This window comes from Pseudonaja textilis, chromosome 2 (assembly GCF_049901715.1).
Source record: "Pseudonaja textilis isolate UNSWEBS1 chromosome 2, rPseTex1.2, whole genome shotgun sequence".
Lineage (NCBI taxonomy): Eukaryota > Metazoa > Chordata > Lepidosauria > Squamata > Elapidae > Pseudonaja > Pseudonaja textilis.
This window is the reverse complement of record NC_141991.1, coordinates 250,879,247-250,894,999: the sequence shown is the minus strand read 5'-3', so window position 1 is coordinate 250,894,999 and position 15,753 is coordinate 250,879,247. Positions and strand designations below refer to the sequence as shown.

The following is a 15,753-nucleotide window of genomic DNA, read 5'->3' as shown; positions in this document are numbered from 1 at the left end:
GCTTTCATGCCTAAGGCATAACTAGAACACAGAGTTTCTGGTAATTGGCTCAAAATCACTCAGTTGGCTTTCATGCCTAAGGTGGGACTAGAACTCCCAGTCTCCTGGTGATTGGCCCAAAGTCACCCAGTTGGCTTTCATGCCTAAGGCGGGACTAGAATTCCCAGTCTCCTGGTGATGGGCCTAAATTCATTGAACCAGATCTCATGCCTAAAGCAGAACTAGAATTCCCAGTCTCCTGGTGATTGGCCCAAATTCATCCAACCAGATTTCATGCCTAAAGCAGAACTAGAACTCCCAGTCTCCTGGTGATTGGCCCAAATTCATCCAACCAGATTTCATGCCTAAAGCAGAACTAGAACTCCCAGTCTCCTGGTGATTGGCCCAAAGTCACCCAGTTGGCTTTCATGCTTTAGGTGGGACTAGAATTCCCAGTCTCCTGGTGATGGGCCTAAATTCATTCAACCAGATCTCATGCCTAAAGCAGAACTAGAATTCCCAGTCTCCTGGTGATTGGCCCAAATTAATCCAAACCCGATTTCATGCCTAAAGCAGAACTAGAACGCATGGTCTTCCACTTTCTAACCTGGCATCTTAACCACTAGACTAAACTGGCTCCAACTTGTCTACTTTATCTTTACTTTATCATATTTTAGGCTGACTCAAAGCTGCATTTGCAACTGTGAGCCTGGAGACTCTTTCCTTGTCTCATGATTTTACCATTAATGTATGTTTCGCCATTCACATCTTGTATCTTAATTCAGCACTGCTTTGAATTGCTAATGCTATTTAAATGTTGCAATCCAGGCGCAGAAGGGAATATATCTGCATTTGGAAGCATTTAACCTTCCCTGTAATTACACAGTTTCTGCACCTGAAACTGTAATGTCTTCCAAAAACACGGATTTTAAATCTTTGCATTCTGTTGTTTGTAAGCTAAACACTAAATACTAATGCTTAAAGGAATATATTCAGTTGGCCTGACTGGTCATTGCTTAATTTGATAGTTTATGGTGATTCTCAATCATCCAGATCATAGTTGTCCCAAATTTACTTTTTCAGGAAGCAACTGGATTTTCTTGAGTTTTTTTTGTCTTTTGAAGACATTTCGCTTCTCACCCAAGAAGCTTCTTCAGTTCTGACTGGATGGTGGGGAATGGAAGGATTTATACTCCTTGCAGACAGCTGGTCATTTGGATCCTTTTAGAGAGCCCTTGAGGCCACTTAGAGGTTTATCTGTGTCTTCAGGGTAGTTATTTCCACCACTCAGGTGACCCCGAGGACACAGCAAAACCTCCAAGTGGCCTCAACCACCCTCAAAAAGGATGCAAATGACCAGCTGTCTGCAAGGAGTATAAATCCTTCCATTCCCCACCATCCAGTCAGAGCTGAAGAAGCTTCTTGGGTGAGAAGCGAAACGTTTTCAAATTTATACAAAAAAGTCCAGTTGCCTCTTGAAAAAAAAGTACCTTTGGGACAACCATGACCTGGATGACGGAGAATCTCCGTAGACATCTGAACATGTACCTCCCCATAGTGTTTTACACCAGTTTACAAAGTCATTGTGTTGCCCCCAAATAACTTGGGTCCTCATTTTACAAACCTTGGAAGAATGGAAGGCTGAGTCGACCTTGAGCCTGTCAGAATCGACCTTCAGGCTGCGGGCAGAGTTAGCTTGCAATATTGCATTCTAACCACTGTCACCACAACTTGGAAGGAAGGGAGGGAGGGAGGGAGGGAAAGAGAAAGAACAGGAGTAAGAAAGGAGAGAAAGAGGATGGAGGGAGAGTGGGAAGGAGGGCGCAAAGCAAGGAACGAAGGAAGGGTGGAAGGAAGGAATAGCACTTAGACTTATATACTGCTTCATACTGCTTTACTGCCTTCCCTAAGTGGTTTATAGCATATTGCCCCCAACAAGCTGGGTCCTCATTTTTCTGACTTCCCTCCCTGAAGGAGGGAAGGCTGAGTCAAACTTGAGCCTGTCAGGATCGAACTCCTGGCTATGGGCAGAGTGGGCCTGCAATGCTGCGTTGTAACCACTGTACCCTCAGAGCTCTTAAGTAATGAAACATTTCAAACCAAGAAGAAAAGAAGTCCAGTTGCCATGATGCAACTTCCAGACAACTCTATCTGGATGATTGAGAATCCTCATCAATATATTGGTTGGCTTCTATATAAATATTGGAGGCCAGTTCACCATTGAGTCTTGAAGCCTTTTATGACTGTCTATCTGTCTGTCTATATGTATGAATATATATCTGCCTATCTGAATATCTGAATGAATGTCTGAATGAATCATTGAATCAATGAATGAATCAATGAAATCAATTAATGAATCAATGAATCAATGAATGAATCAATGAATCAATCAATTAATGAATCAATCAATCAATGAATCAATGAATGAATCAATGAATCAATGAATAGAACTGCAACATTAGCCCAGGGTGATGAGTTTTCTCCACAATCCTTTTATCATCTTGGGGAATTCATTTTGTGCTGGTCCAAAACATTCAGGCAGTCTTTGATGTATGACCATTCTCATACAGCTCACCTAACAACCACATTGCTTAGCGACGGGTGTTCCAGGTTAATGACCATTGGAAATTACAATGGCACCTTGGAAAAGAAATGTGATTTATGACCTTACAATCTTTGCAGTGTCTCCACGGTCACCTGATCCAAATTTGGGCATTGGGCAACTAACATATATTTACCATGGTGTTGTGGCCCGCCGCCGGCTAGCGGAGCTGGCCGCAGAGTCGGACAGCGAAGAGGTTGGGGAGGAACATGGACCAGTCCTGGAGGCTGAGGAAGGCTCAGACGAGGGCTCTGCATCAGAGGCAGAGAAGGGGCCAGGGCAGTCTGACAGTGGTCAGCTGCCTTCAGAGTCAGACAGCAGTGAGGTGGGGGAGCAGCGGGAGCCGGTTCCCATCCTGCACATGCGCAGAGCTGCCAAAAGAAAAGAACAATTAGGAACTAAGGGTTGACTTGGGAATAAGGCCACAGGCGGATGTTGAATGGCCCCTTCCATAAGGATTAAAAGAGGAGCAAAAGGGGAGGGGGCTTTTGCAGGAAACAATTTGTTCGCTGCAGCAGTGTGAAGATCTGTCTATGCATCTCGGAGAGTCTGTGCCGAGTCCTTCCTTGTCAGCACTGCGTTTGGAAATATTTACTAGGCAGCTCTCCAAGCTAGATAAGGTCTGTGCTCCTAATTGCGCCCTTGAAAGACTGTTTGCCAGGCCTTTGACTGAAGGTGAATGCAAGAAATTCACCTTCGTTGAATAAAAGGGGTTTTGCCGAGACCAAGAGTCTGCTTAGTGCTTTTGGGGGAACCTAGGTCAGAACACATGGATGCAACATCTTGGGTCCCATGATCGCAATGTGCAACCTTCCCAGGAGGCTTACAACAGGCAGAGTCAATGGCGGAAGATAGGTTTGCTTAGTCACTACGTCAAATTGGGCATGGCTCACCTAACAACCACATTGCTTAGCGACGGGGGTCCCAGTCCTAATTGTGGTTGTAAGTTAAGGACCTGTAACTCTTCTGCTTCGCTTTTGCAGAACTTCTTCCGGAAATACGCCCCGAGTGAAACCGGGCCCCATGGCATAAGCGCGGAAGTCATGGACACCTATGTGAAAAGTTGCGGTAAGCATTGGCGCACACTTCCATGGTTCTGTCTGCAATTGAGAAGACAGGGGTTTCCTAAAAAACTCTTTACTTTAATGAGTTGATTACTAATAGCCTTTTCCCAGAAGTGATCAATTTTTGCTCAAGGAGTAGTGAAAAGAATTTTGAGAAACAGTTTGTATGAAGTTTTGGGTTAGAAATGATGGAATTAAGAGACATTTGATACACTCTGAGTTCAGTTGTTTCCTTGAAGATGTTTTATTACCCAACTAGGTAACATCATCAGTGCCAGCAAAGGCCCTTGGAGATCCTTGGTGCACTCTGAGATTGGTTGTTTTCTTGCAGACGTTTCATTACCCAACTAGGTATCTTTATCAATGCTAGCAAGGACCCCACAGGTTTCTGACAAAATAATCTAACTTGCTTTAGTTTGGTTTTGATCTTCAGGAGTTATAACATTTACAGAGAGCTATGCTAATTTTGTTTTGTTTTAATTTTCAGCTGGGTATTGTGTGATCACATATATACTTGGAGTTGGGGACAGGCACCTGGATAATCTTTTGCTCACCAAAACAGGTAAAGAATTCACTTTTTTTCGGGAGGAGGGGGTCAAATGTTGGGGCATCTCCACAGTACAAGAAAATCATGTCCTTTTGAAATTGTGTGTGTTTCCGTACGAGTGCAAGGCTTGTTAAAGCGATCTTAAGATTTTTATAAAATTGCCTGAAACTATTGGAGCCGCACAGTATAAAAAATATATATTGCTGGACTTTGCATAGGAGGCAGAATTAACAAGGCATAACTTGTGGATTTAACCATCTCAACATTTAATAAAATGAGATGGTTGTAGCGTTCAGCCAGCAAACGTTTACAGTTTCCTTTCCATTTTGCTAAATGCTTTATTTGGTCGTTGTTATTCCTTTTATACGATTTCCCTGCCATCCCGTTGTGTGACTTGGGGTAGGAGAAAATGTCAACTCATAAAGCATTCCTATGCCTGTTTTAGTAGTTGCCTTTAAAAGGGGGGAGAGGGAGGAAAAGGAAATCTGAAAGAGCGGTGCAGCAGTTTGAAAGCAAAATTACATTATGTCATGCCCTTGGTAGAGTCGGATTCTAAAGGAGAGGATGAATAGCCGGCAGGGAGTGGCGGTGTGGAGGTTGTGGAGGAGGCTGGGGAAGGGCAGAGGCCGGCTGTGCAGTCAGAAGAACCAGGCCCATCCCCTCTGCATCCTAGGACATACAAGGAGGAACGGAGAAGGAAACAACTTGGCTTAGGAGAGAGGAAGTGGCCATGATCCCCCTCATTGGTTGCAGCTGGGGAGAATAGTACATAAGAGAGACAGTTAAAACACAGTGTTGCCAGCAGCAAAGAGCATTTTATCTTGGGCTGAAGTTACCTTGGTTGGCGTCCTTCCAACAGACTGTGGTTGTTAATCTCCTTGTAGTTCGTAATTACTTATCCTGGTCCATTGTGAAATTTCCTTCATTGTAGTTTGTCTTGAGAATCATGATTTAATTAGAGTGATTGCTGGAATCCTGATACAAAACATACAACGCATTAAATTGCAGTCAAAGGATGGATTTGATAAATAAGATTAGCTGATCCAGTGCAAAGAAACCAGGGGATTAAAATCCTAAAAAAAGAGTTGTTGTAAAGGTAATTGTATATGTGGGTGGATATACTGTTAAGTCAACGGAAGAGGTGCATATCTTGATCCCAACTGTTTTAGTTTCATTAGAGGTGCGGGGAACACTTGGCATATCTTGCAAACTTATATGAGCAGAACAGCCAAGTTCTACCTGTAGCAGATGGCCCTGTGGTCTCCGGGATCCAAGCCCATTCTACTAAGCATGAAAACTGAGGCTGAGAGTTAACTACAATGATCAATTTAATAAAGAAATCTCTGTTAACCATCAAAAGCAGTGCCTGTGAGTGGGACCTTGGAGTCCTAGTGGACAATCACTTAAATATGAGCCAGCTGTGTGCAGCAGCAGCCAAAAAAGCAAATACAATCCTTGGTTATATAAACAGAGGCACAGAATCAAGATCGGGTGAAGCATTAGTATCACTTTGTAAAGCCTTAATAAGGCCACATCTGGAATACTGCATCCAATTTTGTTCACCACATTAGAGAAAAGATGTTGAGACATTGGAAAAAGTGCAAAGAAGAGCAACTAAGATGATTAAAGGCCTGGAGGATAAAACCTATGAAGAAGGGTTGCAGAATTTGGGTTTTTCTAGTCTAGAGAAAAGAAGGACTAGGGATGACATGATAGAAGTGTTCCAGTATTTGAGGGACTGTCACAAAGAGGAGTGGGGTCAACCTATTCTCCAGGCAGGACAAGAAACAATGGATGGAAACTAATCCAGGAGAGAAGCAACATGGAATTCAGGAGAAACTTCCTAACAGTGAGGACAATTAGCCAGTGGAACAGCTTACCTGGAGAAGTTGTGGTTCCTCCATCACTGGAAGGTTTTTAAGAAGAGATTGGACAGTCACTTATCTGAAATGGTATAGGACCTCCTACTTGAGCAGGCTGTTGGGCTAGAAAACCTCCAAGGTCCCTTCCAGCTTCTATTTTGATTAAGATCGATCATCAAATGAAACTGAACAACTGGCCAGCCTACCATGAACTGGACTGCCCACAAATTTGTTCTAGTCACCTTAATACCCAAAGGAATCTCAGTCCCAAGAAAGAGGGCAAAGAAGAGCAAGCAAAATGATGAGGGTCTGGAGACTTAATTGTAGGATGACGAGCCACGGTAGCACAGTGGTTAGAGTGCAGTACTGCAGGCTACTTCTGCTGCCTGCTGGCTGCCTGCAATTTGGCACTTCACATCTCACCAGGCTCAAGGTTGACTCAGCCTTCCGTCCTTCCAAGGTGGGTAAAATGAGGACTCCAATTTTGGTGGGCAATATGTTGACTCTGTAAACCGCTTAGAGAGGGCTGTAAAGCGGTATGTAAGTCTTAAGTGAAGCTAAGGGAACTGGATAAAAAAGGGTAAAGGTTCCCCTCGCACATACATGCTAGTCGTTTCCAGCTAAATGACGAAGGTGCACGGGACGCTGTTACCTTCCCGCCAAAGTGGTCCCTATTTTTCTTCTTGCATCTTTACATGCTTTCGAACTGCTAGGTTGGCAGAAGCTGGGACAAGGAATGAGAGCTTACTCTGTTATGCGAAGCTAGGGATTCGAACCACCAAACTTCCATTCCCCACTATCCAGTCAGAGCTGAAGAAGCTTCTTGGATGAGAAGTGAAACGTCTTCAAGAGGAAAAAAAAAACTAAGAAAGTCCAGTTGCCTCCTGAAAAAAGCACCTTTGGGACAACCATGACTTGGATGACGGAGAACCTCTACAGACTTTTAGCTATGCAATTTGGGATGGACACCCTTTGAATTGTGTAGGAGAAGGAATGGACTTCGGGAGGAAAAAATTGCAGACTACAGGAACCACTTGCACTAGTCAGGTGACCCTGAGGGCACAGGTAAACCTCCAAATGCTTCAACCACCCTCTAAAAGGATGCAAATGACCTGCTGTCTACAAGGAATATCAAATCCTTCCATTCACCACTCTCCTGTCACAGCTGAAGAAATTTCTTGGATCAGAAGCCAAATGTCTTCAAGTTGTAATGACGAGGCAGTCGAGGTGTTTGATCATGATCAACTGAATCATGATGACTTTATTGGAGTCTAGTCTTGCATTTATACACATTTTTAGTAATCCTCCAGCATTGGTTAACTTTGGTTATTGCTTAACTTTTGTTACTGTTTAGCATAGTAATTAATACAATTAATTATCTCTAGTTAAAGTCTAACATGTGTTTACTTCCTCTCTCTAATCCTCCTTTACATTAGTGACTTTTTTTGCCTGAGTTGTAATTACTAGTAAACATTCTTAATCTGAGGTTTGCCATCCAAGATAAGAACATTCCTGCAATTACAACTCTACATCTTCAAAAGAAACAGATAAGAAAACCCTTTAAGAAAAAGCATCTTTGGCACAACCATGTCCTGGATGACTGAGAATGTCTACAGACTATGAGCCACTTTCTGTAGACTGTGAGTCATGAATGTGAGTGATGAATTTAACTTAGGTTCACAAATTGTCGTCCTGGTTAACCAATTCATTAAGGTGTTAATCATTAAGGATCAACCAGGTGGTATGCAATGATGCAGTGGTAGTGATGAGTCAGCAAGGTTATTTGACTGCTACCACTTTAAGAGGCTGTAATATAAGAGAAGCCCTGTTTGGGGTGTGTTTTTATCTCCATGTGTGCTTCTTTGCTGTAGCTGCTGATTGATTTGTTTGTTCAAGGCCTGTATCAAAGTACTTGTATGTATACATGCTTTTGGTGGGATAAAACCACTATATGTAAATACAAACCTGTGTACTCTATTTGCTCCTGGATTATTTCACCTAGTCACACTGCACACTCCGGCAAAACATTTTTTTTTTTGAGACATCTATAAGGCTGCCCGATCCTCCCCAACTCTAAAGGGCATAAAGGATAAGAAATACATATAATTTTGTCATATTGCTAGGCATCTGGGCTCCCCGTAGACCAGACTTATAGATGTTAACAAGAAAGATTGTACGAAAAGAACTTAATAGAAAGGAACTCGGCTAGGAGAAAAAAAAATCAGATTAATATCATAATTGAAGATCCAATGGAAAGGAAACAACCTCTTTATTCAGTCTGGAATAAAATTATGGTCAATACTTAATTAGCTACGACTAATACATGCTTATTAAACATGCACTGTATTTTGAAGGCAGCAGAGTGTATAACAGTACTACGTTTGTCGAACGTCTTTAGCAAATCTTACAAACCCAAGCATATAATTAACAGATCTCGAAATAGTATGTCTGTGTGTGTATATGTGCCTCTGTCAAGTGCCAATTAGCTACGTTATTTTATAAAGAACAAATTAGGCAGATTGGAAATGATGCCGACGTTTTTATAAATCCTTTTAGGAGGTTTTATTTTCTTTCGGCCCATCTGCCGACGTCTCGGAAACATTGCCTTGGATGACTTAACGCCAACAATCCAATTGTCGCTGCAAATGTTTTTTGAACTGCTGACACCAGTTGCGCCGAATATGTGTTTTATCATCTTTGCACAATGATTAAGTCTGCATGAAACAGTGAATCTGGTTCCTTCCTTAACTCTTTCACTGGGTTCAAAGAAGAGGCTGGACCATGAAAAAAGTTGGACCCATCAGAAGAAAAAACGTGTTTCATCTAACAACAATATGACTAACTTAAGAGCTGTGAGGATTCATTTCACAACTGTGGCAAGAAAGGTCATAAAACCTGACTTTAACAAATGTCTCATTTAGTGTTGTGGGCCGCCAGCTGCCAGTGGAGCTGGCAGCCGATTCAGATGATGAGGAGGTTGGGGAAGAACTTGGACCAATCCGGAGCCTCTGGATGTTCAGTGTCAGACACAGAAATAGAGCCAATGCCGTCTGATATTTCCCAGCCACCGGAGAGGCTTTGGAGAGGCCTTTGGAGACAGAGATGAGTGAGGAGGAGGAACAGCTGAAGCCTGTTCCAGATGCACGTATGAGCAGAGCTGTTAGGAGAGGTGAACAATGGAGGACAATGAGCCGGCTCGGGAAGCAAAACAAATGTGGATGCTGACTGGCCCCTCCCTGGCTGGGGAATAAATAGGAGGAAAGGGGAGTGGTTTGGTTGTTGCGGACAACTGTTAGCATTTCTGGAAAGTTTGCTCCTTGTGTGTTTTGTGCGACCAGGACTGCCTTGCCAGAGCTGAGATTTGTCTATTTCTCTGTTTGAAGTGACTTAATTTGCAGCCTCCCGGGAGCTCATTTATCATAATAAGCTAATAAGAACTATTGTTTCATTTAGCACCTTGCAGGATTCTTGCCTGGACTTTCTGTTGGTGAATGCATTAATTCCCCATGTTTAAATAAAGATGGTTTTTTTTCTTTGCAGGGAGTCTGTTTCTTGCTTCTGAGAAGGCCAGGTCAGAACACTTAACAACAGAAATTTTAGACTCAACTGTAGTCGTAAATCGAGGATTGCCTGTACAGGAAGAGCAGGACAAGCCTAAACTATATGAGCTATTGCATCCATCCTTGTTTCTCCTGTTGAGAACTGTCATGCCCTTGTTGGAGTCTGATTCTGAGGGGGAGATTGAGTAGCTGACAGGGAATGGGAGTGTGGCTCTGGTGGCTGTGGAAGGAATGGGGGAAGGGCACAGTCTGGCTGGGTATTCAGAGGAAGACCTGGGACCATCCCCTCTTCATCCTAAGGCACTCAGGGAGGAACAGAGAAGGGAGCAACATGGCTTATGGGAGAGAAAAAGGCCCTGATCCCTTTCATTAGTTGCAGCTGGGAGAACAGGATATAAGTGGGGCGTTTGCACATAGCTCCTTGCTGGGAGCAAAGAATGCATTATTGTAGTCGAGGGTTATCTGGGTTTTGGCGTCCTCCCAACTGTGGTTGCTGCATTATCTTGTGGAAGTCTGCAATGTATCATCCTGGCCTGCCGTGTTAATTACTTCAGTGTGGTTTGTGTTGGGTTTTTTTAATTTATAATTATCTTTACTTTGGGTTCGGACTGCACTTACTCCCTTCATAGACTGTTTGATATCCAGCCGAGGATAATTGGACATTGGGGCCCAAGTTGGTGGCATTCAAGGGAATTTATTCTATTTTTGTAACTTTGTTATTTTTGTGTCACGCTCCGGGTCATCACGAGAACTTTCTTAAAAGCCCTCAGGGATATAATTTCTGCTCTGCTGACACCAACTTCCTATACGGACATATTTCACCCTGCATTCATTTATCTAAATTCCCAGCATTAATTCCACACGGTTTGACTTAAGATAATATTAAAAAAAAAAAAACCAGAATCCCACAAGAATCAACTCTGTTGTACCATGTGGAACTGCCTTGGGTTACTTCCCCTATTGATTAAAAATAAAATTGGTAAAGGATATTACTCACACAAAGCACAACACATAAAAAACAACAACACCATTTTAAACCAGCAGGCTTTGATCTATGTTGTAAAATCACACGAGTTATTTAATTACGAACATTTAGAGAGATTCTTCTCACTGCTAATTTATGTTGAGCCTGTCCTCATGATGAGTCTAGAGATCCATGCTTTTTATATGCAGGGGGAAAAAAAAAAAAAGGAAGACAAAGAATAAGTCCTGAGACTGTAATTATAGTTCTTATCCAGCACGGTACAGAGCGAATCAGAGCCATTAATTCATCTTAGGAATATTTGCATACGTAACTGGTACGGTAGATCTTGTGCGCTGATACATTTCCAAAGCCATCAGATCAGCAAGGATGACTGTCACAAAAAAAAGTTAAATGGAGCCTCCATTCTTAACCTTAATCCATCACTGGAGGTTTTTAAGAAGAGACTAGACAGCCGTTTGTCCATAAATGGTATAGGGCAGGGGTGTCCAACCTTGGCAACTTTAAGACTTGTGGCTGGCTGAGGAATTCTGGGAGTTGAAGTCCACAAGTCTTAAAGTTGCCAAGGTTGGACACCCCTGGTATAGGGTATCCTGCTTGACCAGGGGGTTGGACTAGAATGAGTGGTCGCCAACCAGTGGGCCGGGGACCACTAGTGGTCTGTGAGAAAATTTTGCTGGACCGCAGAGAAATGTCACCCCCAAAGCAATTAATCCAGGCTGTGTGGGAACACGAGGCTGTGCCATCCACATGGTTCTTGGGAACACAAGGTTTGCGTCGCTTGCATTGTGAACAACACGAGGTAGTGAGGGGAGGGGGGAAAGGGCGGAGAGGAGGAACTTGCCCCACTCGCCCCATGTGCCTCGCCTGGCCACCAGGCTACCTCTTTCCACTTCTTTCTTCTTCTGCTTTTGTCTGCATGCAAGGAAAGCAGCAAAAGTCTTTCTTTCTCTCCCCCAAATTCTGCCAGAAATGAGTCTTTGGGACCCTGCAAGGCATCCTGCTCCAAGAGGCTGCGCCAGGAGAGACTCATTTCTGGTGGAGTTTGGGGGAAAGAAAGAAAGACTTCTGCTGCTTCTGCTGCTTTCCTTGCTTGAAGCCAAAAGTCCCAGTCAGTCTCCCTCCCTCTCTCTCTCTCTCTCTTTCTCTCTCTCTCTCTCTCTCTCTCTCCCTGAGAATGGTATCCTGTGATCCCAAATAAAGAACTGTCAATCAATAGGAAAACGGTCCTGCAGACTTTGGGGGGGATTTTCCCAAGTTCTCTGGTCTGTGGGATTTAAAATTATGAGTTTGCTGGTCCCTGAGGTCCAAAAGTTTGGTGAACCCTGCACTAGAAGACCTCGAAGGTCCCTTCCAACTCCGTTAATTCTGTTTCTGCAGGTTTCCACACCTTGCTTAAGTAGTTGAGAATGGAGAACTAAAAGTTCCATGAAACGTGCAAAGTGTAGGAGAATCAGATGACCTTGCATCAGTGGTGGGGTTCCAAATTGCACACTACTGGCTCTGCGTGCTTGTCGTGCGTGCACACTGCACTCTAAGGTCACTTCCTGCACATAGGCAGCACTCACAGATCGCTTCGCATGCCCTCACAACACTCGCATATCACTTTGCACGCATACGCAGCACTCACAGATCGCTTTGCACGCGCAGTGCTCAAAGATCACCCTCAATGAGGGGAGCTGTTTTTTTGAGCTCAGCTGAGGCCCGGCAATCCGCTCTGCTGTGTGAATCAGCTGAGTTAAAAATCAATGGAATATAGGATGGGAAAGGGCGGGGGCAGGTGGATGGGGCTAGTCAGAGGTAGTATTTGCCGGTTCTCAGAACTGGTCCAAATTTTCACTACAGGTTCGTCCGAACCGATCCGAACCAGCTGAATACCACCTCTGCCTTGCCTGTTCTTCCTGGAGGGTTTTGATAGGAGACTCACCCCAGTGTTGCAATCTCTGAGTTTCTCCAAACATGCCCAGTTTACCTACTGAGAAGCCACACACAATTCTGCCAAATTTATCGTGTTCACGCCATGTCCTCTATAGCGTTGTCTTTCTGCTTTCCGAAGAAAAGGAGAAAGCAGGAATATTCATTCTCATCGTACTGTCGTGATCAGCGTCTGAAGTAGCATTACATCAGATAATATACCAGGCGGTGCATTCATCAAGTCCGGCATCCGTTGCTTATTCTGACTGACAATAGTATTCACAAACAAAAACTGACCTTATCTCATCCTGATCCTTTGAAATGGAGATCCAGAGAGCCCTAAACTGGAAACAGATGACTGCACATGTGGGTTTATGAATATGAACATTGAGCTTCTCTGCTGAATGGAATTACAGAATTATAGAGTTGGAAGGGTCTTTGGAGGTCTTCTAGTCCAGGGGGTCACCAACTGGTGGGCCGCGGACCGCTGGTGATCCGTTAGAAAATTTTGGTGGTCTGCGGCGCACCCGGGTGAAGGAATTGCTCCGGGATGACAAATGGGTCAGAGGCTAGAGCTCTGGATTATTGGACCAGCCAGGCAGCTCATGGTTAGCCTGGATATCAGCACCGTAGAGGGAGGAAAGTGCAACTTGCAACTTTGCAGGAGGTGCAAAGATCAGTGCAGCCCTCGCTGCTCGGAATGAGGCAATTGGGGCTGTTATGGCAAGATGGGGTGGAGGAAGCAACTGCTGTCAGCAACTCGCGGCTCTTTCTTCCCCCTGCTGTGGCTTCTTGTCGGCTGAACCCAGCTCCGCTCCTCAGCCACCCTTCCCACTCACTCCTCGCCTGGGGGATGGACAATTGCTCCATACTCCTGCTATTCCAGATTGCGAGCGAAGCTTCATCTCTTGCTAGATCTCTTGGATGTTTTTTCTGGCCCTTGGTGCTATGTGACTGGGAGACACGCGACTTCCTCTCCACCCCAAAACACTGACTGGTCCAGCTGAGAGAGATGAGAGAGAAGTATGTGTGTGAGAAATATAGATAGATAGATAGATAGATAGATAGATAGATAGATAGATAGATAGATAGATAGATAGATAGAAAAATAGACGGATGAATGGATGATAGATTGATGGATGGATGGATGGATGGATAGATAGATAGATAGATAGATAGATAGATAGATAGATAGAAAAATAGACGGATGAATGGATGATAGATTGATAGATGGATGGATAGATAGATAGATAGATAGATAGATAGATAGAAAAATAGATGGATGAATGGATGATAGATTGATAGATGGATGGATAGATAGATAGATAGATAGACAGATAGATAGAAAAATAGATGGATGAATGGATGATAGATTGATAGATGGATGGATGGATAGATAGATAGATAGATAGATAGATAGATAGAAAAATAGACGGATGAATGGATGAATGGATGATAGATAGATGGATGAATGGATGATAGATAGATAGATAGATAGATAGATAGATAGATAGATAGATAGATAGATAGATAGACAGACAGATAAATAGATGGATAAATATATGGATGTATAGAGATAGATAGATAGATAGGTAGATAGATAGATAGGTAGATAGATAGATATAGGGGGAGAGAGAAAGAGGGAGATGAGAGAGCGAGAGATATTTGTGTGAGAGAGAGGGAAATATTGGGAGGGGGGAGATGAGAGAGAGAGAGATGAGAGAGAGAGAGAAAGAAATACTAAGGGAGAGATGAGAGATCCCAGTGGTATTTTTTTCCTGTGGGAAATGGGTCCAAATGGCTCTTTGAGTGTTTAAGGTTGCAGTAACAGGTGGCCAAGCCAAATGCCTGAAGGACCCCATCCCTTCACTGGGAGTCCAGGCGCTTCAGCGAGCAGCACACGGGATTCATATCAGTGGTCCGCGGGATTTAAAATTATGAATTTAGTGGTCCCCTGAGGTCCAAAAGGTTGGCAGTCCCTAGACTAGAAGACCTCCAAGGTCCTTTCCAACTCTGTTATTCTGTAATCCTAAGTACTAAAGAGAGAGCTGAACCTTGTCAATTCCGTCCTCGGTGTAAATCTAACCTTTTTTTTTCTTCTGATGTTCCCAATGCAGGCAAACTTTTCCACATTGATTTTGGCTACATTCTGGGACGTGACCCGAAGCCTCTTCCTCCACCCATGAAGCTGAATAAGGAAATGGTGGAAGGAATGGGAGGGACGCAGAGCGAGCAGTACCAGGAGTTCCGCAAGCAATGCTACACGGCCTTCCTTCACCTGCGCAGGTTGGAATTTTTGTGGTTAATTAACCCATAACCCATTGGATCATTGTTCTGATCTACGCCCTTTTCCGACAAATCAAACACAATCCAAAAGGAACAGAAACCTTGTAATGCTTCTATAAAATAATTAGCTGCAATAAGCACAAGCCTTGCCAAACTGTGCGAGACTTGCCCAAAAGATAACAGACCAGAAATAATTTGCAATACAAGAATCTTCAAATACAAACTCGGGATACTGGAATGTCCACGAAGCTGGCGTTTCAAAAGGTCTTTGCTTTCTGCAAAGTACGTTCATTTCAGTTCGGCTTTTATCTTCTTGAAGGAGGGGCCATTACCTTGCAGCCTTACTCCCAAGTTGCCGGTGCTGTTGTAGCTGCTCTTTCCTACGAGCAACCTTGCACGCAGACGCACTTGGCACAGGCTCCTCGGGAACCTCCTCATCGCTGCTGCCAGCCCCCAAAATCTCTGAAGGCAGCAGTCCACTCCCTGATGGTCCTGGCCCCTCATCCGAGTCCTCGCTCTCCTCAGCTGTCCGCACCCAGCTGCCGGTTAGCCACAACAATCATTCTTCCAGAGATATTTCCTTGCCAGTTTTCTCAGCTCCCAAGGACAGATGTTTAATCAACTACCTGGACTGGAAAATGTGGGGTCTATTCAGACATAGCAGTTTTCCAAAATTTGAGAGGTTCCTACAAAGACCAAGGGGTCAAACTGTTCTCCAAAGCACCAGAAGGCAAGACAAGAAACAATGGATGGAAACCCTATGGAGATTCTCCATCATCCAGGTCATGGTTGTCCCGAAGGTGCTTTTTATTCAAGAGGCAACTGGACTTTCTGTTTTTTATTTGAAGATGTTTCACTTCTCATCCCAAAAGTTCTTCAGCTCGGAGTGGATGGTGGGGAACGGAAAGATTTATACTCCTTGGAGACAGCTGGTCTTTTGCATTCATTTAGCACCAC

At 43.8% G+C, this 15,753-nt stretch overlaps 1 protein-coding gene across 2 annotated transcripts in view; it reads left to right on the top strand.

Annotated features, from left to right (window-relative positions):
- Positions 1–15,753, top strand: part of PIK3C3 (phosphatidylinositol 3-kinase catalytic subunit type 3) — a 105,365-nt gene that overhangs the window by 54,386 nt on the left and 35,226 nt on the right. For both annotated transcript variants that reach the window (XM_026713897.2, XM_087927554.1), the window contains 3 exons: positions 3,565–3,649; positions 4,133–4,207; positions 14,628–14,796. In XM_026713897.2, coding sequence (XP_026569682.1) covers positions 3,565–3,649; positions 4,133–4,207; positions 14,628–14,796 — 329 coding nt within the window. The remainder of the gene's footprint in view (positions 1–3,564; positions 3,650–4,132; positions 4,208–14,627; positions 14,797–15,753) is intronic.